This window comes from Rattus norvegicus, chromosome 20, assembly GCF_036323735.1.
Source record: "Rattus norvegicus strain BN/NHsdMcwi chromosome 20, GRCr8, whole genome shotgun sequence".
NCBI lineage: Eukaryota > Metazoa > Chordata > Mammalia > Rodentia > Muridae > Rattus > Rattus norvegicus.
This window is the reverse complement of record NC_086038.1, coordinates 7,594,223-7,620,681: the sequence shown is the minus strand read 5'-3', so window position 1 is coordinate 7,620,681 and position 26,459 is coordinate 7,594,223. Positions and strand designations below refer to the sequence as shown.

Genomic DNA, 26,459 nt, shown 5'->3' with positions numbered 1-26,459 from the left:
TGGTGGGCTGTGCAGGCCGGTGAGCGGATGGACCAATAAGGATCCGGGATCCTGCCGGCCGCTGAAGCCCCGCGGCAACGTCATGGGCTGGGCACACAGGTGGGCCGGGAAGGCGGGGCTTAGATGGGCAGGAAGGCGGGGCTGAAAGTTCCTACTCCCCGGAGGCAGAGAACCAGGTAAAAAAAAAAAAAAAAAAAAAAAAAAAGGAAAGAAAAGAAAATAGAAAAGAAAAAAAGAAAAAGACCTGCTGGGAATGGGAAGAAGGAGATGGGACTGTTGCCTTTGATGGGCTGAGGTTCTGGGGTTTTCCTGGAGGGGAGAGGGAAGGAGAAACCATAACATTTATATACATTAGTCTTAAGTAAGGTCTCATGTAATTATGGAGACCATTTTTGAGACCTCAATGGCACCCAGGGTGGTTAGCCCCCTCCTTGTTCCCTTAGGATCCCAATTTCTTAGACGATAGCTCCGGCCAGACCCCAGGGCGGGGAACTATTGTATGAATAGCAGTTGATTGATCAGAGTTTCCCTCTCTTCCGCTAACTGAACTTCGTGATGTAATCCCTCCTTCGGGTCTTACTCTTTCTGCTTGTGAGGATCGAGGTACTGAGAAGTCGTACTTAGGAAATACTGTTTTACCCTCCAAGTACCGTTTTTCTCTAAGGGTTGTTGGACATCTCCATGGCAACGATCAGGAAGATGGAGAATCTACCCCAATAGCCTCAACCCCTTTATTAACCGGTTATAAATCTTCCGTCTACAGATTAATTTTTCAATCTAATTTCGACTCGAAATGAGATCTGGTTTTAGCATGTTGTCTCCTTTGGGTGTCATGTTAATGACTACCTCTCTTTTTGGAGTGTGTCCTGGGACGACACTTCGAGGGAAGATGGAGATTTTCTACCCACCCCAAAAAATTTTTGTTCAGACAAGGAACTGTAGATGTGTGCAGGTTGCCCCCCCCAATCCATCTCTGTACTAACACCCTGTTTTCTAAATATTAAAAAAATATTACATTTATTTGTGCGTGCGTGCATGCGTGTGGGCGTGCGTGTGTGTGTGTGTGTGTGTGTGTGTGTGTGTGTGTGTGTGTGTGTGTAAGTGTGGAGGGCAGAGGACAACTTGCAGTTTTCCGTTTTCCCACCATTTAGGTCGGAAGAAATCAAACTCAGGTCCTCAGGCTTGGCAGCAAGCCCCTATACCCACTGAGCCATCTTGCTGGCCCAACATATTGGAGGATTCTCAAGGCTCCTTCTTTTCCCACTAAAAGAAAGACCTGCGGGGTTGGGGATTTAGCTCAGTGGTAGAGCGCTTGCCTAGCGAGTGCAAGGCCCTGGGTTCGGTCCCCAGCTCCGGAAAAAAAAAAAAAAAAAAAAAAAAAAAGACCTGCTTCTATATGTCCTCTGGTGACATCTTTCTACATAGATATTACTCCCAGTTTTCAGGCTTCTTTTGCTTGCTAATTTTAAAATAGGACTGTGAGCCTGGTGGGGGTTAAAAGCATGTGCTGCTCTTGCAGAGGACCTGAGTTCAGTTCCCAAGTACCACAGCAGGTAGCGACTCACAATGGCCTGTAACTCCAGGTCCAAGGGATCAGACACCCTCTTTTGGCTTCTGTGGACATTGCATACATGTGGTTAACACACACACACACACACACACACACACACACACACACACACGATAGAGTTGTATGCCCATTGTTCTTTTATAGACTTGTATCTTTTTTTCCCCTTTAAAGATTTACTATACACACTGTCTTCAGACACACCAGAAGAGGGTACCGGATCCCATCACAGATGGTTGTGAGCCACCATGTGGTTGCTGGGATTTGAACTCAGGACCTCTGGAAGAGCAGTTGGTGCCCCTAACCACCGAGCCATCTCTCCAGCCCCCAGAGTGCTCTCTGTTAAGGCTAGCATCAAGATTGTCTTCTCCTAGGTCAGCCTTGCAGGTGGCTGTGTGAAGACCGACCTGTGCTTTGCGACTTTACTTCCACAGTTTTAGAAGTGTAGTAAGGCACACTCATCGCCCTCGCCGTCTTTCCCCACGGCTGTAGTAAAATACTCAGCAGAAGCCGCTGAAGGGAGCAAGGGCTTGGCTCACAGTTCCAGGCTGCAGTCAGCGTGGAGGGGTAAATCACAGGTTGGGAGCTTGAGGTCGCTGGTCACCTCCTCCCTTTTATACAATCCAGGTCCCCCCATTGATGGTTGATGGTTTCAGCCACCCCATTGTTAGCATTGACCTTCATTAACCCACTTGAGGTAACCCTTCCCCACAGGAATGGCCTGTCGCCCAGGAGGTGCTAAGTCTCATCCAGTTGATGTTTGGGATCAGCCATCATCACACTCCCTGATTTTGTCATTATTGCTTTGAGGAAGGGGGTCACATATCCTAGACAGGCCTCGAGCTCCTGACCCTTCTGCCCCACTCCCCCCTTGCCAAGCGCTGGGACCACAGGCTAGCACTCTGGCTCTGGGCTGAGATGCTCCCTGTGGACTTGACATTTTCACTACCTGGGAAGGAGAAGATAATCTATGTACCCTGAAGGGTCTCCAAGAATCCCTTCATAAAACTCATGTAGGAAATGTTAGATGATGCTGGTTCCCCAAGGGCTGAGTTTAACATTGCTCTGCTCAGAATCCGCCAGCCCTCCAGGCTCCCCGCCCAGTTCTTCGCAGTTCTCTACCCAAGGTTTCTTCCCAAAAAATAAAAAAACCCGGTCACCTGGCGATAATATTTTAAATCATGGGCTGGGAGAGATGGCTCAGTGGTTAAGAGCACTTACTGCTCTTCCAGAGGACCTGAGTTCAAATCCCAGCAACCACATGGTGGCTCAAAACCATCTGTAATGGGATCTGATGCCCTCTTCTGGTGTGTCTGAAGACAGCTACAGTGTACTTATATATAATAAATGAATAAACATATTTTAAAAATATTTTAAATCATATGTGATAGGGGAGCCCAAAATATTAACCCCCTCCTCCCCACCTTCACCACAGCCATCCTAATGTGGACCAATTGCACCCCTTTTATCTTATTGATTTATTTGGAGATGGAGTTTCCACTACGTAGTGCGGGCCAGCCTGAGACCCACTATCTAGCCCAGGCTAGCCTCAGACTCACAGAGATCTACCTGACACTGCTTCCCAAGTGCCGGGATAAAAGATATGCACTGCAATGCCTGGCCAATGGTTTTACTGAAGACTGGATCCTGGGCCTTTCGTGGAGCAGGCAGGAGCTCTCCCAGCACCTCCCTGTGCCCTGTGGTGGACTTTTATTCTGCCATGCTGAATCTTAGGCCCTTAGTATTCTGTTCTTCCCACAGAAGCCAAGGGGCCTTTTCTTTTTTTCTCTCTCTCTCTTTTCTTTTTTCTTTTTTTCGGAGCTGGGTACCGAACCCAGGGCCTTGTGCTTGCTAGGCAAGCGCTCTACCATTGAGCTAAATCCCCAACCCCTCCAAGGGGCCTTTTCAAATGTAACCTTTTCCCTTTGCTCAAACCTTGCAAGGGCTCCCAGCACACTTGGCAAAAAACCCTAACTTCTGAGCCACAAGACTGCACACACATTAAAAAAAAAAAAAAAAAAAAAAAAAAAACTTTAAAAGGGGGTTGGGGATTTAGCTCAGTGGTAGAGCGCTTGCCTAGCAGGAGCAAGGCCCTAGCAAGGCCCTGGGTTCGGTCCCCAGCTCCGAAAAAAAAAAAAAAAAAAAAAAAAAGATTGCACACACATGTACAAGAGATAGGGGCAAAAGGACCAGAAGTTCAAGACCAGTCTGGGATACATGACACTCGTGTGTGTGTGTGTGTGTGTGTGTGTGTGTGTGTGTGTTGTGAATGTTGGGTATGTGTGATTATGTATGTGGTATGTGTGTGTGATTGAATGTGTGTGATTGTGTGTGTTGTGTGTGTGTTGTATGTTCGATTATATAGTATGTGATTGTGTGTGTGACTGACTGTATGTTGTGTATGTGTGGTCATATGTGTAGTCTATATGTGATTCTGTGGTGTGTGTGTTTACATGTGGTGTGGGTATGTACTGTATGATGTGTGTGTGGTATCTGTGGTGTGTGTTGTATGTATATGTGGTGTGTATGACTGTGATTGTGTGTTATGTGTGTGATTGTGTGATTGTGTGCTATACATGTGGTTGTGTGCTGTGTGTGATTGTGTATGTGATTGTATGTTGTGTGTGTTGTGTATGGTGTGTTGTATATGTGTGGTTGTGTGTGGTGTGTGTATATGGTGTGTGTGTATGGATGTGTGGTGTGTGTGGTGTGTGCGTATGTGTTGTATGGATGTGTGTTGTATGCATGTGTGGTGTGTGTGACTGTATGTGTGATTGTGTGTTACCTGTGTGCTGGTGTGGTATGTGTGATTGTGTGCTATGTGTGGATTGTGTGTGTGATTATATGTTGTATATGGTGTATAGTGTATGTGCGATTATGTGTGTGTTGTATGCATGTGTGGTATGTATGTATATGTTGTACATGCGTGTGTACTGTATGTATGTGTGGTGTTTGTGTGTTTTATGTGTGTGTGCTGTATGCATATGTGGTGTGTGTGTATTGTATGCATGTGTGGAATGTATTTCGTGTGTGTGTGTGTGTGTGTGTGTGTGTGTGTGTGTGTGTGTGTGTGTGTTTCTCTTCTCTCACCGTGTAGGTCCTGGGAACCTAACTCAGGCCATCATTGCCCTCAGCCTATTGAGCCAACTCACCAGGCCCAGATCCATACCTCTTAGACACTCGGGGGGTTTTGGCTCCTCTCACTCTCTCTCCAGCCTCATCTGACCCTGCCTAGCTCTGCTCTTCCAAGCCCAGTCTGGTCTTCTGCTGACTCTTGAACACGCTAGGCATGTCCCCACGACAGGATGTCCGTTGTAACTATGTCCTCTGCTTGGAATTCTCTCCCCCCAGATTCCCTCGTGACTTTCGACATCCCCACGCTCCCTCATCCCGGTTGGCCCTCCCTAACCGTTGCCCATCTGAGGTGTCGGTTCCACCACGTGATCTTCTCTCCCGCGCTCTTCCACAGGCTGAGGTATATACTTGTCTGTGACCCATCTCTACCCCTGGAAATGTGAACTTCACTAAGCGTTGTATTGTAGCCTGCTGTGTGTGTGACATCTCAGAGCTGGGCACTGTTCGAGTGCTTGCCCAATACTCACTGGGTGAGAGAATTGGTGTCTTTAGATTCATGTTGTTTTGCACATTTGAAAAAGCATGTTATGTGTACGTGTGTACGTGTGAGTGCCGCCATGTATATATATGCAATTGTGTGTGTGTGTGTGTGTGTGTGTGTGTGTCACCACATATATGTGTACACAACATGCAGGCCTGGTGCCCATGGAGCCCAGAGGTGTCAGAGTCCCCTGGAACCAGAGCTAGTCACAGGTAGTCATGAACCTCTGACGTGGATGCTGGGAACTGAACCTGGGTCCTCCAGGAGAGCAGCAAGTGCTCTCAGTCGCCGGGCAGTCTCTCCAGGCCCAGGTTTGCACATTGTTGATTGGGAATGGTTGTGTCCTTACCCACAGAGGGATGTTATCTCCCATACTAAAGATTTAGAAGCTTGCATGACCTCTTGGTTGAAAAGGTCTTCATCTTGCTAAAACAGCGCCTTCCTCAAAGCCTTTTGCAGCTTCAGCGGAATGAATGGGTTGTGGGTGGGGGAGCGGTGGGGGGATGGGAGAGGGGTGGGGAAGGGGAGGGGGAGGGGAGGGGGAGGGGCAAGGGAGGGGTGGTTCCCTGCCTAGCCAGGGCACCAGCAACTCTGTCTAAGAGGGGTGATAGTGACCTGCAAGATGCTGCAGTGGGTGAAAGGTGGAGGAAGCAAAGAGTCAGGAGCTCAGGGTTATGTTTGGCTACACAGAGGTTCAAGGCCAGCCTGGGCTACATAAGATGACCCTCTCCCCAAAAAGGGGAGGAAATAAAAACAGTGTGAGGTTTAAACCTGAGAAAGCAAGTACACGGATCATAGTACATAGCTTGTAACTTGAATTATGTTTTGCTATTAGAGAGTACCAACCTGGGGCTGGTAATACGGCTCAGTGGGCAAAGGCACTTGCTGCCAAGTCAGGTGAATGAGTTGGAGCCCTAGAGCCCACGTGGCAGAAGAGGAAAAGCAACCCTGAAAGTTGTCCTGTGCATGCACACACAGACACACACACAGAGAGAGACACACAGAGACACACACACATACACACATACACACATACATACCCACACAGAGATATACACATACACACACAGAGAGATACACACATACACACAGACACAAACACAGAGAGAAAGACACACACAGAGACACACACAGAGAGAGACACACAGACACACACACACAGAGACACACACACACACAGAGACACACATACACACACAGAGAGAGACACACAGACACACACACAGAGAGACACACACACACACAGAGACACACATACACACACAGACACACACACACACAGAGACATACACAGAGACACACACAGAGACACACACAGAGACACACACATACATACCCACACAGAGATATACACATACACACACAGACACGCACACACAGAGAGAGACACACAGACACACACACAGAGACACACACAGAGAGAGACACACACACAGAGAGAGACACACACAGAGAGAGACACACACACACAGAGAGACACACATACATACACAGAGACACACATACACACACATACATACCCACAGAGAGATATACACATACACAGAGACACACATACACACACAGAGACACACACATATACACACACAGACACATACACACAGACACAAACACAGAAAGACACACACAGTGGCACACAAGGACATATACACACACGGAGACACACACACACACACATACCCACATAGAGATATACACATACACACAGAGAGAGATACACACATATACAGAGACACACATACACAGAGACACACACACACACATACATACCCACACAGAGATATACACATACACACAGAGAGAGATACACACATATACAGAGACACACATACACAGAGACACACACACACACATACATACCCACACAGAGACGCACACACACACACACAGACACATACACAAAGACACAAACACAGAGACACACACACAGAGACTCACACATACACACACATAGACAGACACACACAGACAGACACACAGACACAAACATACAGATACACACAGACACAGAGACACACAAAGACACACACAGACACATACACACACTCACTGAGACACAGAGAGAAACAAATACATCACACACAGAAACTCACACAGACACACACAAATAAGTTTATTAGTTCTTTTAATTTTATGACAGTTTTGCCCGCGCCTGAGGAGGCCAGAAGACATTGGAGATGACCCGAGTCCTATACCCACCAGCTACCGGACAGTGCCAGCCTTCTCCAACTCCAGTTCCAGGGATCCAACAGGCAGGGCTGGAAATCTTTCCTATGAAGGGCTGTAGGAGGGGCTGGGAAGATTATTCAAGTCTATAAATCACTTACCTTAAAAGCTTGAGAGTCCGACCCCCAGAACCCATGTAAACTTACTGGGCCAGCAAACTTGCTCTCCCAGCTTTGGGGAGGCAGAAAGAAGACACTGCCTGAGGCTTGCTGGCCAGCACTCATTCTAACCCAACGGATGAGTTCCCGGTCGATGAAAGAGCCTGTCACAGAAGAAAAGCAGATGGTTACTGGTTCCAAGGATGACACTCAAGGCTGTCCTCCTGCCTCCAACCACCTGTGCTCACACGGGCTTACGTTAGTTCTTTTAAAGGGGTAAATTGGGTCGGTAAAGATGGCTGAGTGGATAAAGATACCGTTTTTTTTTTTGTTTTTTTTTTTTTTTCTATTCTTTTTTTCGGAGCTGGGGACCGAACTCAGGGCCTTGCGCTTGCTAGGCAAACGCTCTACCACTGAGCTAAATTCCCAACCCCCCCCCCCTTTTTTTAAGGTTTATTTATTTGTTATATACAAGTACACTGTAGCTGTCTTCAGACACACCAGAAGAGAGCATCAGATCTCATTACAGATGGTTGTGAGCCACCATGTGGTTGCTGGGATTTGAACTCAGTACCTCTGGAAGAGCAGTCAGTGCTCTTAACCTCTGAGCCATCTCTCCAGCCCCACTTACCACCGTTCTTGATGACTGGAGTTCAGTCCCTGAGATCCACACAGTGGAAGGAGTGATGCACTTTAACCTCCCAACACGCACACTCAAAGAAGTAATGAGTCTCTTGGGGGCAGGTGTCCAGACTGGGCGTCTCTGTGTAGCCCTGGCTATCCTGGAACTTGCTCTGTAGACCAGGCTGGTCTTGGAACTCTGCCTGCCTCTGCCTCCCAAATGCCGGGATTAGAGGCGTACGCCACCACGGCTTGGTAGTAATTAGGTCTTTTAAAGGGTGAGCTTATGAACCAGCCAGCCCCTGATGGACTGCCCTGCATCTGAAAGCTGCCTAGCCCATCCATAGGTAAAATAGCAAGGCTGTACCCCATTAGAGAGTTATTCATCGTAAACACCAAAGTCGGAACGTCGTGACGTTCTCACGCATCACAAAAAACACTCTCTCGGTCTCCCCCCGTTTTAAAACGTAAAAGCCATGTTCAGCTCACTGGCCTTACATAGCAGATTCCTCCTCCCACAGCAGATGGCTGCCTGTCCCAGGCAGGACATAGGGACACAGCCGATGACAAAGAGACTGAGAGCCAGCTATGGCACCTTCATCCCTCACCCACCTTGCTCTCCCTTCCACACAGGAGACCTCCATCCTGAGCTAGAGTCTCCACACACGTTGCAGACTATTACATATGTGTGTGAAACAACAACACGTTTCTTGTGTTTTGAAACTTTATAAATAGCATCACACGGTACATATGCTGCGACACCTGGCTCCCTTCCCTCCACATTCTGGTAATACACAGGGTTCAATTCCTCATACGGCACATACGGCCATGTGTAGTGCGCTCTCTTTATTACCAATAGTTTTTCTTTTGAGCAACACTGGTCTGCAAGTTTTGTTCTTTTTTTATGCCTCTTCTTTTTTTTTTTTTCTTCCTTCCTTCCTTTCTTTGGGACAGGGTTTCTATCTGTAACTCTGGCTGTCCAAGAACTCACTCTGTAGACCAGGCTGGCCTCAAACCCACAGAGATCCACCTGCCTCTGCCTCCCGAGTGCTGGGATTAAAGGTGTGTGCCACAACTGTCCAGACACTTGCCTTCTTTCTTTCTTCCTTCCTTTCTAAAATATTTATTTATTTTATTTATATAAGTACACTGCCGCTGTCCTCAGACACACCAGAAGAGGGCATCAGATCCCATTACAGATGGTTGTGAGCCACACTATGTGGGTGCTGGGATTTGAACTCAGGACCTCTGGAAGAACAGTCCATGCTCTTAACCACTGAGCCATCTCTCCAGCCCTGGTTCTTTGTTTAAAATAAAATAAAAATTTCAGGCGGTGGCACACACCTTTAATCCCAGCACTTGAGAAACAGAAGCAGGTAGAAAAGCTAGAGGGACTCCCCATTTCCCTCCGCTCCCCTCCCCTCTCCTCTCCCTCCCCATCCCTCTTCCCACTTTGCCATCCTCCTCCTCTTCCTCCTTCCCCTACTCAGGATTATTCTGTTGGACCTAGTTTACTATTAAATATTAAAATACCGGTGCTGGGTTTCTACCCCACTTAGGTAGCTGAGTTCCAGGAAGGAAGACAGGCTCAAAACCTTTGTATTCACAATAAGCCTTAAGGAGCCCCATAGCTGGACAGCTCCCACCCTCCATACTGTTAAAATCTACTCTCCCATCCATAACCCCAAATTATCACTTACTATTGGGCAGCCCCCAGGGCCACGTTTTTATGGCTCAGCTAACCCATGGTGGCTTCTCCTTCTTCCTCTCCTGCACCTTCTTCTGGTTTTTTTTTTAATATTTTATTTATTTATTATATATGAGTACACTGTAGCTGTCTTCAGACACACCAGAAGAGGGCATCAGATCTCATTACAGATGGTTGTGAGCCACCATGTGGTTGCTGGGATTTGAACTCAGGACCTTTCGAAGAGCAGTCAGTGCTCTTAACCACTAACCCATCTCTCCAGCCCCCACCTTCTTCTGTTATTCCATGTCCCCTCCTTCCTCCTCCTCCCCTCCTCGAGGGTCCTCTCTCCAGGCCTGCGAAACCTCAACCCCATCTCTGTCTCTTCCCAACTACTGACTGTTGGCATCTTTATGCACCAATCACAACTAACCAGAGGCAGGATTACTCAGTGTCTGAAGTGCGGACTCTCTCATCTTTGGGGTAACCCGGCTTGGGGGGATGGAGGGGCAAATTGGCATTAAATACAGGCAGCGTTAGGCCAATCCACTACAACCTATGGCACAAGCCCTTCTATGCATAAAGACTCTCCCAGGCTCTGAAAACTGAGGGCCTACCCCTACTACTGCAGCCACACAGACTCCTTTCTCCCCAGTGCTAGAGGCTGAAGCTATAGTCTCCTGCACGTGTGCCGGGAGAGCATTTACAGATGAGGTCCACGGCCAGCTCCAGCCACTCTTCATTGTTCCATATGAACCAAGTCAGGGGTGAGTGTCGAGGGCCTGTCCATAAAGTGTTGCTGCTCCACGTTTTGAGCCAGCCGGGTGCAGAGCCGACAGAATTAAAAAAAAAAAAAAAAAAAAAAAAAAAAAAAAAAAAAAAAAAAGCTGTTCTGGTGAGGAGAGGGATAGCCCCCAGGATCTGGTGCCAAAAGACTCTCTCAGTGTAACTACAGAGTCACATGATCCTCTTCAGCTTGGTGACCCAGCCCCATGGCGCGCCATTGGCTAGCACCTCGGTCGCGGGCAGCCTCAATGGCCTCAATTCATCCGTGGGAGACCTTCTCTTTCTGGCTCCGGGATCACCTTCACAGTTGCTTTTGTCGGTGGGAATTTTGTGACCAGTACGGAAACATGACCTAAAAAGGCGCTAGTGTGATTGGGCTTGCTCTCACCCACTGCCGCGAGAGCCTGCCTAGGCTAACCTGCTATTCGATAAAGAGGATGTGGAGCTGGGCCACGCCCCTACGAGGGAGCCCAGCCGGGGCCACGCTAGGTCAGCCAAGAGGCAGTTGAGCCTCAGATGTCTGAATGAGCTCAACCAAAATCAACAGAGCTTCCGGGCCAACCCGCAACCCACTCCAGACGTTAGTTGAGTTCAGCTGCGATCAGCCCAGTTCATGCAGCCTCAAGATAAGCTGATCTCCACAGATGGATGAATGAAAGACAGCGTCGTACTAAACGCTGAGGCTCGCCGCTGATCCGAGGACGTTGTGCTAGGCCATTTTAAAATATATTTTTTTCTGTCTTTTTAGCATCATGTATTTCCCTTTTATTGAAAAGAGAGAGTTTTGGGTTGGGGATTTAGCTCAGCGGTAGAGCGCTTGCCTAGCAAGCGCAAGGCCCTGGGTTCAATCCCCAGCTCCAAAAAAAAAAAAAAAGAAAAGGAAAAAAAGAAAGAAAAGAGAAAGTTTTCTCTCACATAATATACTGATTATGGTTTCTACTCCTCTCAGTTCCTACCCACCTCCCCTCCCGTCTGTATCCACTCCATTTCTCTCTTTAGAAAACAAACAGGCTTCTAATGGATTATGTCTCAGTTAAGGTTTTACTGCTGTGAACAGACATTATGACCAAGGCAACTCTTATAAGGACAACATTTAGTTGGGACTGGCTTACAGGGTCAGAGGTTCAGTCCCTTATCATCAAGGGGGGATCCTGCAGCATCCAGGCAGGCATGGTGCAGGAGGAGCTGAGAGTTCTACATCCCCATCTGAAGGCTGCTAGGGGAAGACTGGCTTCCAGGCAGCTAGGATGAGGGTCTTAAAGCCCACGCCCACAGGGACACACCCACTCTAGCAAGGACACACCCACTCCAACAAGGCCACACCTCCTAACAGTGCCATTCCCTGATCCAAGCATATGCAAACCATCACAGCCAACAATTCAATTCGATGTAACCCAATCTCGGGACTAGAAGCTTCATTTGATAACAAGAGTTGGCCAGCTGGAGCTCTGTCTTCCCCCATTATTAGATGATTTCAGTGAGATCTCCTTCATATCCGTATATACTCCAGGATGCCTCTGTGGTGTTGGATTTCTGCCATAGAAAAATTTAATCCAGGGGCTGGGGATTTAGCTCAGTGGTAGAGCGCTTACCTAGGAAGCACAAGGCCCTGGGTTCGGTCCCCAGCTCCGAAAAAAAGAACCAAAAAAAAAAAAAAAAAAAAAAAAGAAAAATTTAATCCAGGTTGGGGATTTAGCTCAGTGGTAGAGCACTTGCCTAGCAAATGCAAGGCCCTGGGTTCGGTCCCCAGCTCCGGAAAAAAAAAAAAAAGAAAGAAAAATTTAATCCCTATCCATGCATGGTTCCTGCCCCACCTTTAACCATTTAGTTCCCAGATAAAAGACACCCACTACCCTTATATTTACAATAAGCCTTAATCGGCACAAGAGCCGGGGCAGGTATCTACCCTCCATGTCATTATGTCTACTTCCCAGCCATTAATCCCATTAGATAATTTGCCGTGTTTCATCTGGGCTGCTCTTAACTCCAGTTAGCCAGCCCACATGGTTATTATTTCATGACTCACCCAACCCATGGCAGCTTTCTCCTCTCCCCTCTTCTTCTCTCCATCTCCTCTGACCCCCAAGCCGGAGAACCCTAAACCCCCACCCATGTCTCTCCTGCCCAGCCATCGGCTGTCAGCATCTTTATTCACCAAGCAGAGATAAGCTGGGGTAAGATCCCATGGTGTCACTTGGGTCTACACGCGGACTCTCTAGGGCAACCAGGTCTTGGGGGCCCAAATTCAGCATCACAATCCAGCAACAGACCAAACCTCAACAGATTTCCATACTGCCCCTCAAATGGCCCTTAACTTTAGCAGTCTTTCCATGTATTTCCTCCTCCTTCCCTACCGTTCCCTGCTTGATCCTTCCACCCAGCCATAACTATCTATTCTACCTTCCTTTCCGACCCCCTCCCCCAGTCCCTTACTCTACAACTAACCTCTGTGCTTCTACGAGATGTAGCCTGGTTTGACAGCAAATATCCGCGTATAACCAAATACATACCATATTTCTCTTTCTGGTTCCGGGATAACTCTCTCAGGATGATGTTTCTTTCTAGTGTCAACCATTTACCTACAAACCTCATAATTCCATTTATTTAATAGCTCAGTAATAACACTCCATACACCGCATTTTAAAAAAAAAAAAAAACCCATCCTTCTGTCCAGGGACATCTGGGATGTTTCCAATTTCTGGCTATAATGAAGAGAGCGGCTATAAACATGTCTGAGCACGTGTCTCTGTGGTAGGACGGAGTGTCCTTTGGTTACATGCCCAGTGGATCTTGGGGTAGATCTATTCCCATCTTCCTGAGGAACCACCATGCTGACTTCCACAGTGGGCGCCAGCATTCCTACCAGCAGTGGAGCAAGTTCCCCTTGCTACCCACCCTCTCCAGCACTAGCCGTCACTTGCGTAATTGACCTTAGCCACTCTGACAGCTGAAAGACAGAAGTCTCAAAACGTAGTTTTAATTTCCACTTCCCTGAGGGCAAAGGACGTCGAACATTTATTCTAATGCTTCTCAGCCATTTGAGATTCCTCCTTTGAGAATTCTCTGGAATTTAGATGCGGACCTCAATTTTTTTATGGGGTTGTTTTCTTGATATCTGACAGTTTGTTAAGTGCCTTATAGATTCTAGATATCAGCCCTCCATTGGACGGGTAGTTGGTATATTTTAGAATTCTGTAGGCTGCTGCTTTGTCTGAATGGCCGTGTCCTTTGCCATATGGAGGCCTCAGAGTTTCATGAGGTCCCATTTGTGAATTGCTGGTCTTAGAGCCTGTGTCAATGGTGTGCTCTGTTCAGAAAGTCTTTTCCTGGGCCCAATGAGCTCAGGGCTATTCCCAATTTTCTCTTCTATCAAGTTCAGTGTATTTGATTTTATGCTGAGGTCTTTGGTCCATTTGGAGTTTTGTGCACGGTGAGAAGCATGGTCTATTTGGATTCTTCTCCATGGGGCTGTCCGGCTTGCCCAGCACCATTTGTTAAAGACGCTGTCTTGTTTCCCAGAGTGTCTCTGGCTTTTTCTTTTAAACTATCAGGCGTCCACAGGGGTGTGGCTTTATGCTTTATTCTCCAGTTTGCTTCTGTTGATCAACATGTCTGGTTTTGTGCTAATATATTATTGTAGCTCTATAGTTTGGATTGGAATTGGGAATGGTGACATCCCCTGAAGTTCTTTTATCATTCAGGATTGATTTACCTATCCTGACTTTTTTTTTTTTTTTCATTTCCATATGAAGCTGTAAACTGTCCTTTCACGATCTGTGAAAGAGTGTGTTGAAAATTTGATAGGGTTTGCCTTAGCTCTGTAGATTGCTTTTGATAGATGTCCTTTTTTTTTTTTTTTTACTTTCCATATCCCGATATATTCTTCGATTTCTTCCTTCGATGTCATAAAGTTTCTACCATACAAGTCTTCCGCTTGCTTGGTTAGAGTTACCCCAAGGTATTTTATACTCTTTGAGGCTACGTGAAAGGCGCTGTTTCCCTGATTTCTTTCTCCGTCCCTCGTGTGTGAGAAGGCTACTGATTTGTGTGTGTTAATTTTGTATCCAGCTGAACCTCTGACCCTGGAAGCCAGCCCCAGTTAAATGTCGTCCTTATCAGAGTTGCCTTGGTCATGGTGTCTGTTCACAGCAGGAAAACCCTAACTGAGACACCTTCCGAAACAACCTTCATTGTGTCCCCTAAGTTTGAGTATGTTGTGTGTTTGTTTCCATTCAATTCTAGAAAGCCTTTACTTTCTCTATTTGTCTTGGCCCATTTTTTTTTCATTCAGTAGAGAGCTGTTCAGTTTTCACGAATCTATCCGTTTAAACTCTTTTAACATTCTTTTTTTTTTTTTTTTTTGGTTCTTTTTTTCGGAGCTGGGGACCGAACCCAGGGCCTTGTGCTTCCTAGGTAAGCGCTCTACCACTGAGCTAAATCCCCAGCCCCCATTTAAACTCTTTTAAAGATTTTTATTTATTTTATGTTTATGAGTACACTGTACTCAGACACACTAGAAGAGGGCATGGGATCCCATTACAGATGGTTGTGAGCCACCATGTGGTTGCTGGGAATTGAACTCAGGACCCCTGGAAGAGCAGTCAGTGCCCTTAACCACTGAGCCATCTCTCCAGCCCTATTTTGTCAGATATTTAAAGGACTCCACCAGCTTGCTTCTTAGATCCATTTGCTTGAATTATTGGGCTTTTTTTTTTTTTTATCCTTTTGTTTCTGTGTATTGGAAATTGAGACCTCTGGTGTTGAGGGATATTACCTTAGTGTTCTACTGCTATGAGAAGATACCATGTCCATTTCTTATAAAAGAGAGAATTTAATTGGGAGCTTGTTTACCTTCAACGGTTTAGCCCATTGTCATCATGGCGACACACAGACCAACATGGTGCCAGAAAGGTAGCCGAGAGCTCTACATCCAGAGAAGCAGGCAGCAGGAAGAGAGAGAGACTGGGTCTGGCTTGAGCATTTGAAACCCCAAAGCCCACTCCAGTGACAAACCTCCTATTTCCTGCTAAGCATCACCACTGCCTAGTAACTGAGCGCTCAAACATATGAACCTATGGGATGAACCCTACTCAAACCGCACAGACAGGCATCAGTGAGCAGTGTTTGCCGATTCCTGATATTTTGTTTATGAGGTGGAGGTGGTGGTGGTGGTGGTGTGTGTGTGTGCTATGTGTGTGTGTGTGGTGTGTGTGTGTACATGCGTGTGCTGTGTGTGTGTACGTGCGCGTGCTGTGTGTGTATGTGGTATATGTGTGGTGTGTATGTGTATGTGTGTATATGTGTGTGCTATATGTGCTGTATATATGCTATGTTGTGTAGTGTGTGGTATGTGTGTGCTCTGTGTGTATGTATGGTGTGTGGTATGTATGTGTGGTGTGTTTGTGTGTATTTGTGTGCTGCGTGTAGTGAGTTTGTGTATATACATGTGTATGTCTGTGAGTGTGTATGTGTGTGTGTGTGTGTGGTATTCGTGTGTTTGTGTGCTGCGTGTGTGCTATGTTGTGTGGTATGTGGTATGTGTGTGCTCTTTGTGTGTGTATGTGTGGTGTATAGTATGTATGTGTGATGTATGTTTGTGTGTGTGGTGTGTGTATGAGTTTGTGTATATACATGTGTGGGGTGTGTGTGTGTGTGTGTGTGTGTGTGTGTGTGTGTGTGCTTCCCCTCTCTTGATTTGCTGGTCTGGGATTTATCCCTGTGTTCTCATGGCTGTAGCCGACCTCTTCAGGTTGGGGGTTTCCTTCTAGTCCCTTCTGTAGGGTTTGACTTGTAGATAAATATTGCCTAAATTTGGTTTTATCACGAAATGTCCCTTTTCCATCTATTGTGATGAAAAGTTCTGCTGGGTATAGGAGTCTAGGCTGGCATCTGTGGACTCTTAGAGTCTGCAGCACATCCGTGCAGACCCTTCTCGTTTTTAAAGTCAGTCTCCACTGAGAGGTTGGTGTAGAGCTGGGGATAGGGGTGCATGCCTCTAGTCCCAGCACTCCAGAGACAGACACTGGTGAATGTCTGTGAGTTCGAGGCCAGCCTTGTCTACAAGGACAGTCAGGGCTATTACACAGAAAAACCCTGTCTCGAAAAGAAAAGAGAGAGCGAGTGAGAGAAAGAGAGAAGTTGGATGTAATCCTATAGGTCTGCCTTCAATGCTACTTGGTATTTTTCCCTTGTGGCTTTTAATATTTTCTTTGTTCTGTACATTACATGCTGAGGGGACTTGATTTTGGTCCAGCCTACTTGGTGTTCTGATAGCTGCTTCTACCTTAAAAGGCAACCTCCTCCTGTAGGATGGGGAAATTTTCTTCTATGATTTTGTTGAAAATATTTTCTGTGCTTTTGTCCTGCGTTTTTCTCCTTCCTCCATTCCCATCATTCTTAGACTTGGTTTTCTCAACGCATCCCAGGTTTCCCAGATGTTTTGTGCCTAATTTTTCCTTTTTTTTTTTATGATTTAACATTTTCTTTGGCCGAAGCGCCCATTTCTTCTGTCATGTCTCCAATGCCTGAGATTCTCTCTCCCATCTCTTGTATTCTGTGGGTGAGGCTTGCCTCTGAGGTTCCTGTTTGAATTCCTCAATTTTTTTTCATTTCCAGATTTCCCTCAGTTTGGTTTTTTGTTTGTTTGTTTATTGATTCGAATTCCACATTCAGGCCTTGAACTGTTTTATGCGTTTCCTTCCACTGTGTTTTCATAGACTTCTTTTTTTTTTTTTTAAGATTTTATGGGGTTGGGGATTTAGCTCAGTGGTAGAGCGCTTGCCTAGGAAGCGTAAGGCCCTGGGTTCGGTCCCCAGCTCCGAAAAAAAAAAAAAAGAGAGAGAGAGAGAGAAAGATTTTATTTATTTATTTTATGTACAGCATTCTGCCTGCATATGTGACTGCAGGCCAGAAGAGGGCACCAGATCTCATTACAGATGGTTGTGAGCCAACATGTGGTTGCTGGGAATTGAACTCAGGACCTCTGGAAGAACAGTCAGTGCTCTTTTTTTTTTTTTTTTCTTTTCTTTTCTTTTTTTTCCGGAGCTGGGGACCGAACCCAGGGCCTTGTGCTTGCTAGGTAAGCGCTCTACCGCTGAGCTAAATCCCCAACCTCCTGCAGTCAGTGCTCTTAACCACTGAGCCATCTCTCCAGCCCTTTCATAGACTTCCTAAAAGGATTGATTCACTTCCTCCTCCAGCATCCGTCACATTCATGAAGGCCATTTTAAGGTCTTTCTCTTGTGTTTCAGTTGCATAGGCTGAGCCTGCTGTGGTAGGGCTGCTAGTCTCTCGTGGCAACCTTGCCCTGACTGCGTTTTCATGCTGATATCTAGACATCTGAGTTTGGGAAGACTGTGATTCTGGCGCTGATATCCCATCTTGTCTTTGTTGGGCCGGTGTTTTGTTCCTCAGATTGTTTCCTCTCTGGTGTGGTGGCTGTTCGTTGCCTGGTAGGAAATTCTTCTGGGATCCCAATAGGTGTGCCTACTAGGAGTTCCAGAAAATGTGTTTCCAGGTGTTAATCACTGACACATAAGAATGCAGATGGGCCAGTGGGTGTCCCGAGGAGGTCCACAGGAGGGAGAGAAGCAGGGTGTTCCACTAGAATCTGACTAGTCCTTTGGGCATGGGGGGCAGAGAGCGGGGAGGGGCAGGTGGTCTGCAACAGGACTGAGGATTAGCCTGGGGGATTAGATTTGCAAGAGAGGAAGGAGAAATGAAGAACTTCAGACTCCCTGCTTCCTTCGGTTGCTGGAGCGGCCAGACTTAATTTACTTTTTAATTATGCATATGTGTGTGCGTGGATATGTGAACGTGTGTAAGTTCCCCCCAAGTCCAGAAGACGATGCTGGGTCTCCTAGAGCTGGACTTATAAGCGGCCGTGAGCTGCCTTCATGAATTCTGAGAAACTAAGCTAGGGTCCTCTGCAAGAACTGTAAATGCTCTGAACCACTGAGCCATCTCCAGGACCAGCTATGGAAGACTTTAGAATGCTTACAAGGGGGGCTGGGGATTTAGCTCAGTGGTAGAGCGCTTACCTAGGAAGCGCAAGGCCCTGGGTTCGGTCCCCAGCTCCAAAAAAAAAAAAAAAAAAAAAAAAAAAAAAGAATGCTTACAAGGCAGAGCCTTCGAGGCTGCTTTATCCTTCCAGCGATAGGAAATCCATTTAACCCTTTCCTGTGGGAGCTTAAAACAAGGCAGGGGGCAGGGCTGGAGAGATGGCTCAGCGGTTAAGAGCACTGACTGCTCTTCCAGAGGTCCCAAGTTCAATTCCCAGCAACCACATGGTGGCTCACAACCATCTGTAGTGAGATCTGATGCTCTCTCTTTTTTTTTTTTTTTTTTTGGTTCTTTTTTTCGGAGCTGGGGACCGAACCCAGGGCCTTGCGCTTCCTAGGTAAGCGCTCTACCACTGAGCTAAATCCCCAGCCCCCTGATGCTCTCTTCTGGTGTGTCTGAAGACAGCTACAGTGTACTTATATATTAAAATAAGTGTTTTTGGGTTGGGGATTTAGCTCAGCGGTAGAGCGCTTACCTAGGAAGCGCAAGGCCCTGGGTTCGGTCCCCAGTTCCGAAAAAAAGAACCAAAAAAAAAAATAAATAAATAAATAAATAAATAAATAAATAAATAAATAAGTGTTTTTTAAAAATATATTTAAAAAACAGTGGGGGGTCTGCTCTGTGAAACCCTCAGGGGTCTCCATCTCTTTTCTCTGCTGCTCTATCTGTAGAAGCCAGGGTCTGTGATGGTTCAAGTGGCCCTAGCAGGCCCATAAACACCTCTGAGCCGACTGGATGACAAAGAGGAACCATGTATGGTCACCTTGGTTTCTTCTCTTCTGGGTCCTTTCTTACAAATTGACAGCATCAAGCCAGGCACATTGGCTCCATGCCTATTGACCCCAGCACTGGAGGAAGAGGCAGGAGGATCAGGAGTCCAAAGTCATAATGGATTCAAGGCAAGCCAAGGCTACATGAGCCAAGCAAGATGGCTGAAGGTCTGAGTTCAATTCCTAGGACCCTTATAAAGGTGGAAGGAGAAAGCCTATTCCCAAAAGTTGTCCTCCGACCTCCACAAACACACTGTGGCATGCTCACACCCATACACCTAACACTGGCATGCACACAAAATGAGTAAAAATATCATTTAAAAAACATTGGGAGCAACCAGGCTACCAATTTCCAAGCTGGGCGGTGGCGCACGCCTTTTATCTGAGCAGAGGCAAGCAGAACTCTCTGAGTTGGAGGCCAGAGAGGTCTACAGAGTAAATTCCAGGACAGCAAGGGCTACACAGAGAAAACCCTATCTCGAAAACCCTTCCTCTGTTACTCTGAAAAACAAAACAAAACAAAAAAACAACAACAAAATAAATCAAAAAACCCTGGTAGCATAGCCATCTGCCCCAAGTGATACTTAATGTAAACTTTATTCTGGCCAACTGTGTGGATACATAAGGCTTCATAATTGCCATGTCTGTGGAAGGCACAGTCACTAAGGTAGTGAAGGTCCTACCTGACATCATAAACCTCCACATTCAAGGAAAATTGGTCATAAGTGGAACAAACTCCATATTCCTCATCAAGAGACCTCCTTGCTGGTGGAATAAGGCAGCTGGGTTCTTAGTCCTGGCATAAATATTTGTCTATGGCAGTTATGGTGATACCGTGCCTGAGGTGCCCATGTGTCCAGTTCTGAGCATTGAACAGCGAGAGGAAGGCTGCTGAAGGCTCTTGGAGAAGTTTAACTTCCTGTGGAAGAATTGAGCGCAGAGGAGAGCTTCCGGGGCACTCCTGATTGGCCCGCTGGTGAGGGGCAAGTTGGCAGACAGCCGGCGACCACAGAAAGGAAGCTAACGTGGGACCCTGACACCGTGCAGGAGATCTGAAAGACCCAGAGGAAAGAGCCACGTAGAGAAAAGACCTTTGAGAAATAAAAGATTATACACGCAGGAAGGAATGTGTAGAGTCACCCCTGGGGCGACGAATGGAGTCTGACGTCGTCGTCCAGGACTGTGTGCGCAACCCTGTGGTTTATTGTCTGCATTCGCTCATCCCCAGTGGGGACTGCTTTCCCTGCTTGTCAGCTGACTCACTGTCGAAGTATGACAGGCTGGTTCTCTTTCAGTGTTGGAGAGGATCCGGCTTTTGTTTTGGAAAATCTGATCTCTTGAGCAAGAGTTTGGCCTGGAAGAACAATGGAAGAAGGGAAAACCCTGGCTTCCCTACAGTATCTGGGACTTCTCTCCTGCTGGGAAAATGGAGAGGTAGCAGGTTGTGGCCCCTGGAGAGTGCCCCCCCACCCCACACACACACCCTGCTGGATTGGATGCTGGCTATTTGGCTGAGAAGTAAGCTCAAAGCCTCAGCCTTTAATCAACCTATAAGAAGTGAGACCACCGGGCTGGAGAGATGGTTCAGCGATTAAGAGCACTGACTGCTCTTCCAGAGGTCCTGAGTTCAATTCCCAGCAACCACATGGTGGCTCACAGCCATCTGTAATGAGATCTGATGCCCTCTTCTGGTGTGTCTGAAGACAGCTACAGTGTACTTACATGTAAATAACTAAATAAATATTTAAAAAAAAAAAAAAAAGAAGTGAGACCACCGGGCTGGAGAGATGGCTCAATGGTAAGAGCATTTGCTGCTCACAACTGCCTGTAACTCCAGTTCCTCAGGATCCGACTGGCGCCCTCTGCTGGCTACCGTGGGTACTGCATGCACCTGGCGCTCAACCACATAAAATTTAAAAGAAGAAGAAGAAAAAAAAAAAAAAAAAAAAAAGACAAGGCTGTTTCTCTGCTGGTACCGAGCAGTTACTCTCGGTAAAGCCTGCAGCCATGGCATAGGAGACTCAGGCAGCCCTTAAAACGGGCCGGAAGAAGAGAGCTGGTGAGTAAAAGGCCCCTCCCCCAAGGACAGTGTTCAGGTGGCAGCCGCTCCAGACCTTTACTCTGACTTTAGGAGGGGCCCTGAGGCAGAGGAGGCAGCTAAGACACCCCTAGCCTCCTGTCTCAGAAACCCAAGACACCTAGGAAGGGGACCAGCGTGGATGTCCATCAGCTGATGGATGAATGGGGAAGAGACGGAAGTTACAGACTGTGGGATCTACTCAGCTGTGAAATAATATGAAATCGCGACATTTGCCGGGACACAGATGAAGCTGGAAACCCCTCGTAGGAAGTAGAATAAACCAGGCTCAAAGGACAAATAGGACCTACGTTCTCTCACATGTGGATCCTAGACTTTAATTCCCGTGGAGGGCAGGGCCGGGGGAGATGGATCATGAAACTAGAAAATAGACTAAGGGGGACATGAGGTCTTGAGGGAGGAGGGAGAGGAAGAAAGAGAGTAATGGATGTCACAGTGAAGAGATAAGGCTGTGATGGGGGGGGGCAAGAGTGGGAGGGGCCAGGCAGAGGTGGGGAGGAAGAGCAGAATAAAGCCTTAATGGAGCTTTGTAAGCTAACATTAGGGTAGCGGGGGCCCAGTAAAACGTGTCTTGAGCCTTGTGTGCTTACAGTTGCCTTGAGCCCAGCTCTCTAGACAGAAGCAGGCAGATCTCTGTGAGTTCCAGGCCAGCCCGGTCTCAAACGAAAGGAAAACAGAAAACAGAAGTTTTAAGGTCTGAGGGAGATAGTCCAGAGCTTAAATTCCTTGCCTTGTGTCTCAATGACTGTTCCATTGCGATGAGAAGACACCATGACCAAGTCAACTTATAAAAGAAAGCTTTTAACTTGGGAGCTCGCAGTTTCAGAGGGTGAGTGAATGACCATCAAGGCAGGAAGCACGGCTGCAGGCAGGCAAGCAGGCAAGCAGGCATGGCGCTGGAGTAGCAGCTGGGAGCTTACATCTTATCCACAAGCAGCAGTGAGAGAGGGAGGAAGGGACAGACGGACAGGCAGACAGACAGACAGACAGACAGAGACAGAGAGAGACGGGGTTGGGGATGAACCTGGCATGAACTTTTGAAACCTCAAAACCCACCCCCAGTGACACACCTACTCCAACAAGACCACACCCCCTAATCCTTCCCAAACAATTCCACCAACTGAGGACCAAGCATTCAAACATATGAGCCTATCACGCAAAGCACCTTTGTAAGCATGATGACCTGAGTATCGAAGCACTTGCGGCGAGATAAGCAGATTCAGGCCAGCCTGATCTATACAGTGAGCTTCAGGCCAGCCAGAGCTATATAACAAGACCCTGCCTCAGAAAAAACAAACAAACAAAAACCAAACAAATAAAGCAGTTTTGGGCCAACTGTGATGGCCACTCTTCTTTAATCCCAGCACTCAGGAAGCAGAGGCAGGCCAAGTCTGCATAGAGATCTGATGCCCTCTTCTGGAATTCTTGGGTACTGCACACACACACACACACACACACACACACACACACACACACATGCTCCCATACACATACACACATGTACACATACACACATATGCACACACACACTCTCACATACACATATACACACACTTACACACACATTAAATAATGAAAAAAGTGAGAAAAAGTAAAACGTAAGGATTGTAATGCCCATGTCCTCCTGCATCCACTGTCAGGCAGAGAGGGTCGTGGCAGAGTGCCCAGTGGATTTCCACATGTGTCTCGTCCCCTGCAACTATGTCCATGGGCGTCCTCGCTTTGAGGCAATGTCTGGGAAGGCAAATGTTTCCCCTGGATCCAGGTCTCTGGTCATCCTGAACACAGCCAGACTCTTAGCAAAGCGGGAAATAGGCACGGGAAAGACTCTAACTGGTATTGCTGTGCTCAGAGCCTAGCAAACAGTAGTTAACATGCAGAGTCTCCCGTTGGCATAAAGACAGAAGAGCCCTGAGCTGGTCCGTGCCCCCTGCGTGCACAACCTTTCTGAGTCTCCCAAACATATTTGCTCATTTAACCCTGGCGGTGACTCTGCAAGGTCTTCTATTAATGGGTTTTTTCCACTGGTCATTCTTCTTTTCATTTTGTGCTAATGAGTGTGTGCACCGTGTGCCACGACAGTCTCGTAGGAAGTGTCAGAGGGCAATTTCCAAGTCACTCCTTCCCCTTCTGCCCTGTGGGGGTCCTAGGCATCAGACTAAGAGTCAGACCTACTGTAGTGTGTTTCTGTAGAGATGAGATTTTGACAACAATGTAACACTCACATTATGTAACTATGTACCAAGTCCTTCCTCCTTTTATACTTAAGAACAGAAAAGGGCATCAGATCCCATTACAGATGGTCGTGAGCCACCACGTGGTTACTGGGAATTGAACTCAGGACCTCTGGAAGAGCAGTCAGTGCTCTTAACCACTGAGCCATCTCTCCAGCCCTCCCTTTACATCCTTAATTATTATTAAGTGTATATATGTTAGTAATTATTATTATGTGTATGAGGGCACATGTGCCAGGGCACGTGTGTGGAGATCAGAGGACAGCTTTGTGGAGTATAGTCCGGGGTTTGAACTCAGGTTGTCAGGCTTGGCAGCAAGCTCCTCAACCCACCAAGCTTCCCCCCAAGCCCACTCTTTCCTGAAGAACTCCTACATTATTTTTTTAGACAGGTTTTCCTATCAGTCAAACTGCCTTTGAACTCGCTCACTCCAGAGCCAACGATGACCTTGAGTTCCTCATCCTCCTGCCGCTACACGCCAGAGTACTGGATTTACAAGTGTGTACCATGGTTTTTTATGGTGCAGGGGCTAAGACCTAGGGTTTCACATGTACAAAGCAAATGCTGTATCCAATGAGCAGGTCCCCAGCTCCTCCCCCGTTGTCTACTTACTAACTGTTCACACAGTCACATTGTGTTTTCTAAGAGTTCTGTAAGCAATCCTCCCAATTCTATTGGTGGTGTGAGGTCTAACCCCTTCTACAAAGCAGTGGCAGGGCGGGGGCAGTGGCTGTCGGTTATTAACATCAGGCACTCAGAGAGAGACAGACCAATAGAGACACAGAGACAGAGCCTTCAGTCTCAGCAAGGCGGAAGAAGCCAGGGGAAGCCAGGGCGGGTCATTGTGAGTTTTACTTTGCCACGATGGTTCTTGTTTCTTTGGGCAGTTTGGCAAATTTGGGTTTGGATCCTGAGCACTCAGCTAAGAAGTATTCCCCACAGGTTGACAAAAACCTGCCCCCAACAGGAAAATGGAAACACCTTCTGCCCTTCCCAGTCTATGGCGCATCGCGTGGGGTCGGCTTCTGAGGAGCAGGCTGGAATTGTTAGTATGGGACTTCTGAAGCCAGGCATAGAAAACATGGGGCAGGCTGGAGAGATGGCTCAGTGGTTAAGAGCACTGACTGTTCTTCCAGAGGTCCCAAGTTCAAATCTCAAATCCCAGCAACCACATGGTGGCTTGCAACTAACTATAATGGGATCTGATGCCCTCTTCTGGTGCATCTGAACCAAAGACAGCTACAGTGTACTCATCTATAATAAATAAATACATCTTTAAAAAAAAGGGGGGGGGGGCTGGAGAGATGGCTCAGAGGTTAAGAGCACTGACTGCTCTTCCAGAGGTCCTGAGTTCAAATCCCAGCAACCACATGGTGGCTCGCAACCATCTGTAATGAGATCTGATGCCCACTTCTGGTGTGTCTGAAGACAGCTACAGTGTACTTATATACAATAAATAAATAAATCTTATTTAAAAAAAAAAAAAAAAAAGACTGGGCAAACCCATCTCTCTCGGCTTGCCCTTAGCCTAAGGAGAGAGAGTGTCAGGTGTCTTCCTCTATGACTCATATTTTGTCATACTCCTTTGAAACATGTTCTCTTCCTGAACTCGAAGCTCTGTTTCTCCTAGTCCAGTAAACTCCAGGATCTGTCTCCATTCCCCCCACCAATGACCTGGGTGACAGAAGCACAGGCCACTGCAGGAGTTTCACAGTGGGCCCTGAACTCAGGTCCTCTGCAAGCTCTTTACCCACGAGGAGTCACCCAGGCCTCCTCCCCACCCCTACCCCAGTCCAACACCTTTGGTCGGCTAAAGCTGCCATTTCCCCTCTCCACTCTGCTTCTGAGGGGGGCGGAGCCGGGGTGGCGGAGAGCCTGGCATTTCCTGCGCGGACAGGAACTGAATCCCCGTGGGGTTGTTTGTTTCCGCAGGAGGCGTTGGCATGAAGAATCAGAGCTGGTGTGGGTTGACGGCCAAGATGGGCACAGTGCTGTCGGGCGTCTTCTCCGTCATGGCGACCCACATGCACCTCATCTTTGAAAGGAAGCATCTCGGGAACGGCAACTGCACGGATAACGTCCATTCTCAGGGCATCAATATACTGAGTCACTTCTTCATCTGCTGGAGCTTCAAAATCGTCCTCACGCTGTCCCTCATCACCATGCTAGTCAGCTGCTTCCTCCTGTACTCCGTGTACGCCCAGATTTACGAGGGCCTGATGAGTTACACCGTCTGGATCATCATATACGAGACCGTCAACCTGGCTGTCCAGACCCTGACTGACGAGTTCAGCGTGGCCCTGGTCAGAGCCATGCGATGGTTCGGCTGGGTATCCCGGGCCTCCCTACACTGCTTCTGGCTATATTTCGTCGTCACCCACGCCCAAATCATCTACCAGAGCAAAAAACAGGGCAACATAATCACCTACCATAGGCGTATCTCTTTGGGAAGCGGAGAGACTCCAAGGCGGAAATCAAAGATTATAAACTTTATCCCCCATTACAGTGACTAATTGGTGACCATTTTCCATCCCTGGAAATTCTCGGGGTAGTCCTAGTCCCCCACATACATCTTTCCTTTTTGGGGGGAGGATTGCCTTTGGTATGCTGTATCCTCTTTAGCCTCGACCCCCTACCTAGCCATGTCTGCTATTACAGACCTGACAAGTAAAACAATAAAAAGAAAAAAAGAAAA

General features: G+C 47.3%; 2 protein-coding genes across 5 annotated transcripts in view; both read left to right on the top strand.

Moving 5' to 3' along the window:
- The first annotated feature begins 53 nt into the window (after nucleotides 1–53).
- On the top strand, nucleotides 54–26,459 carry Tmem217 (transmembrane protein 217). 4 transcript variants are annotated; one of them, XM_039099298.2, is made up of 4 exons: nucleotides 54–176; nucleotides 4,919–5,042; nucleotides 7,324–7,435; nucleotides 25,697–26,459. In XM_039099298.2, exons 1-4 carry the CDS (start codon nucleotides 124–126, stop codon nucleotides 26,275–26,277), a joined length of 870 nt encoding a protein of 289 aa, XP_038955226.1. In that variant the 5' UTR covers nucleotides 54–123; the 3' UTR covers nucleotides 26,278–26,459. The 4 variants fall into 4 exon arrangements, with proteins under 4 accessions (XP_038955226.1, XP_038955229.1, XP_038955227.1 ...); XM_039099299.2 differs by lacking the exon at nucleotides 4,919–5,042 and having other exon boundaries at nucleotides 85–176; XM_039099301.2 differs by lacking the exons at nucleotides 4,919–5,042; nucleotides 7,324–7,435 and having other exon boundaries at nucleotides 83–176.
- The window catches only part of Tmem217b (transmembrane protein 217B), a 29,975-nt gene continuing 8,430 nt past the window's right edge, over nucleotides 4,915–26,459 (top strand). The window contains exon 1 of the mRNA XM_039099302.2: nucleotides 4,915–5,042. The gene's annotated coding sequence lies outside the window, so the exon portion shown is untranslated. The remainder of the gene's footprint in view (nucleotides 5,043–26,459) is intronic.

Excerpts from the sequence above, each read along its gene's own strand:
- Tmem217 (XM_039099298.2), top strand. The coding sequence starts at position 124 with ATGGGCAGGAAGGCGGGGCTGAAAGTTCCTACTCCCCGGAGGCAGAGA. Across the intron at positions 5,043-7,323 it reads GCGCTCTTCCACAGGCTGAG|TTTTGCCCGCGCCTGAGGAG; the intron begins GTATATACTTGT and ends ATTTTATGACAG. Across the intron at positions 7,436-25,696 it reads CAGTTCCAGGGATCCAACAG|GAGGCGTTGGCATGAAGAAT; the intron begins GCAGGGCTGGAA and ends TTGTTTCCGCAG.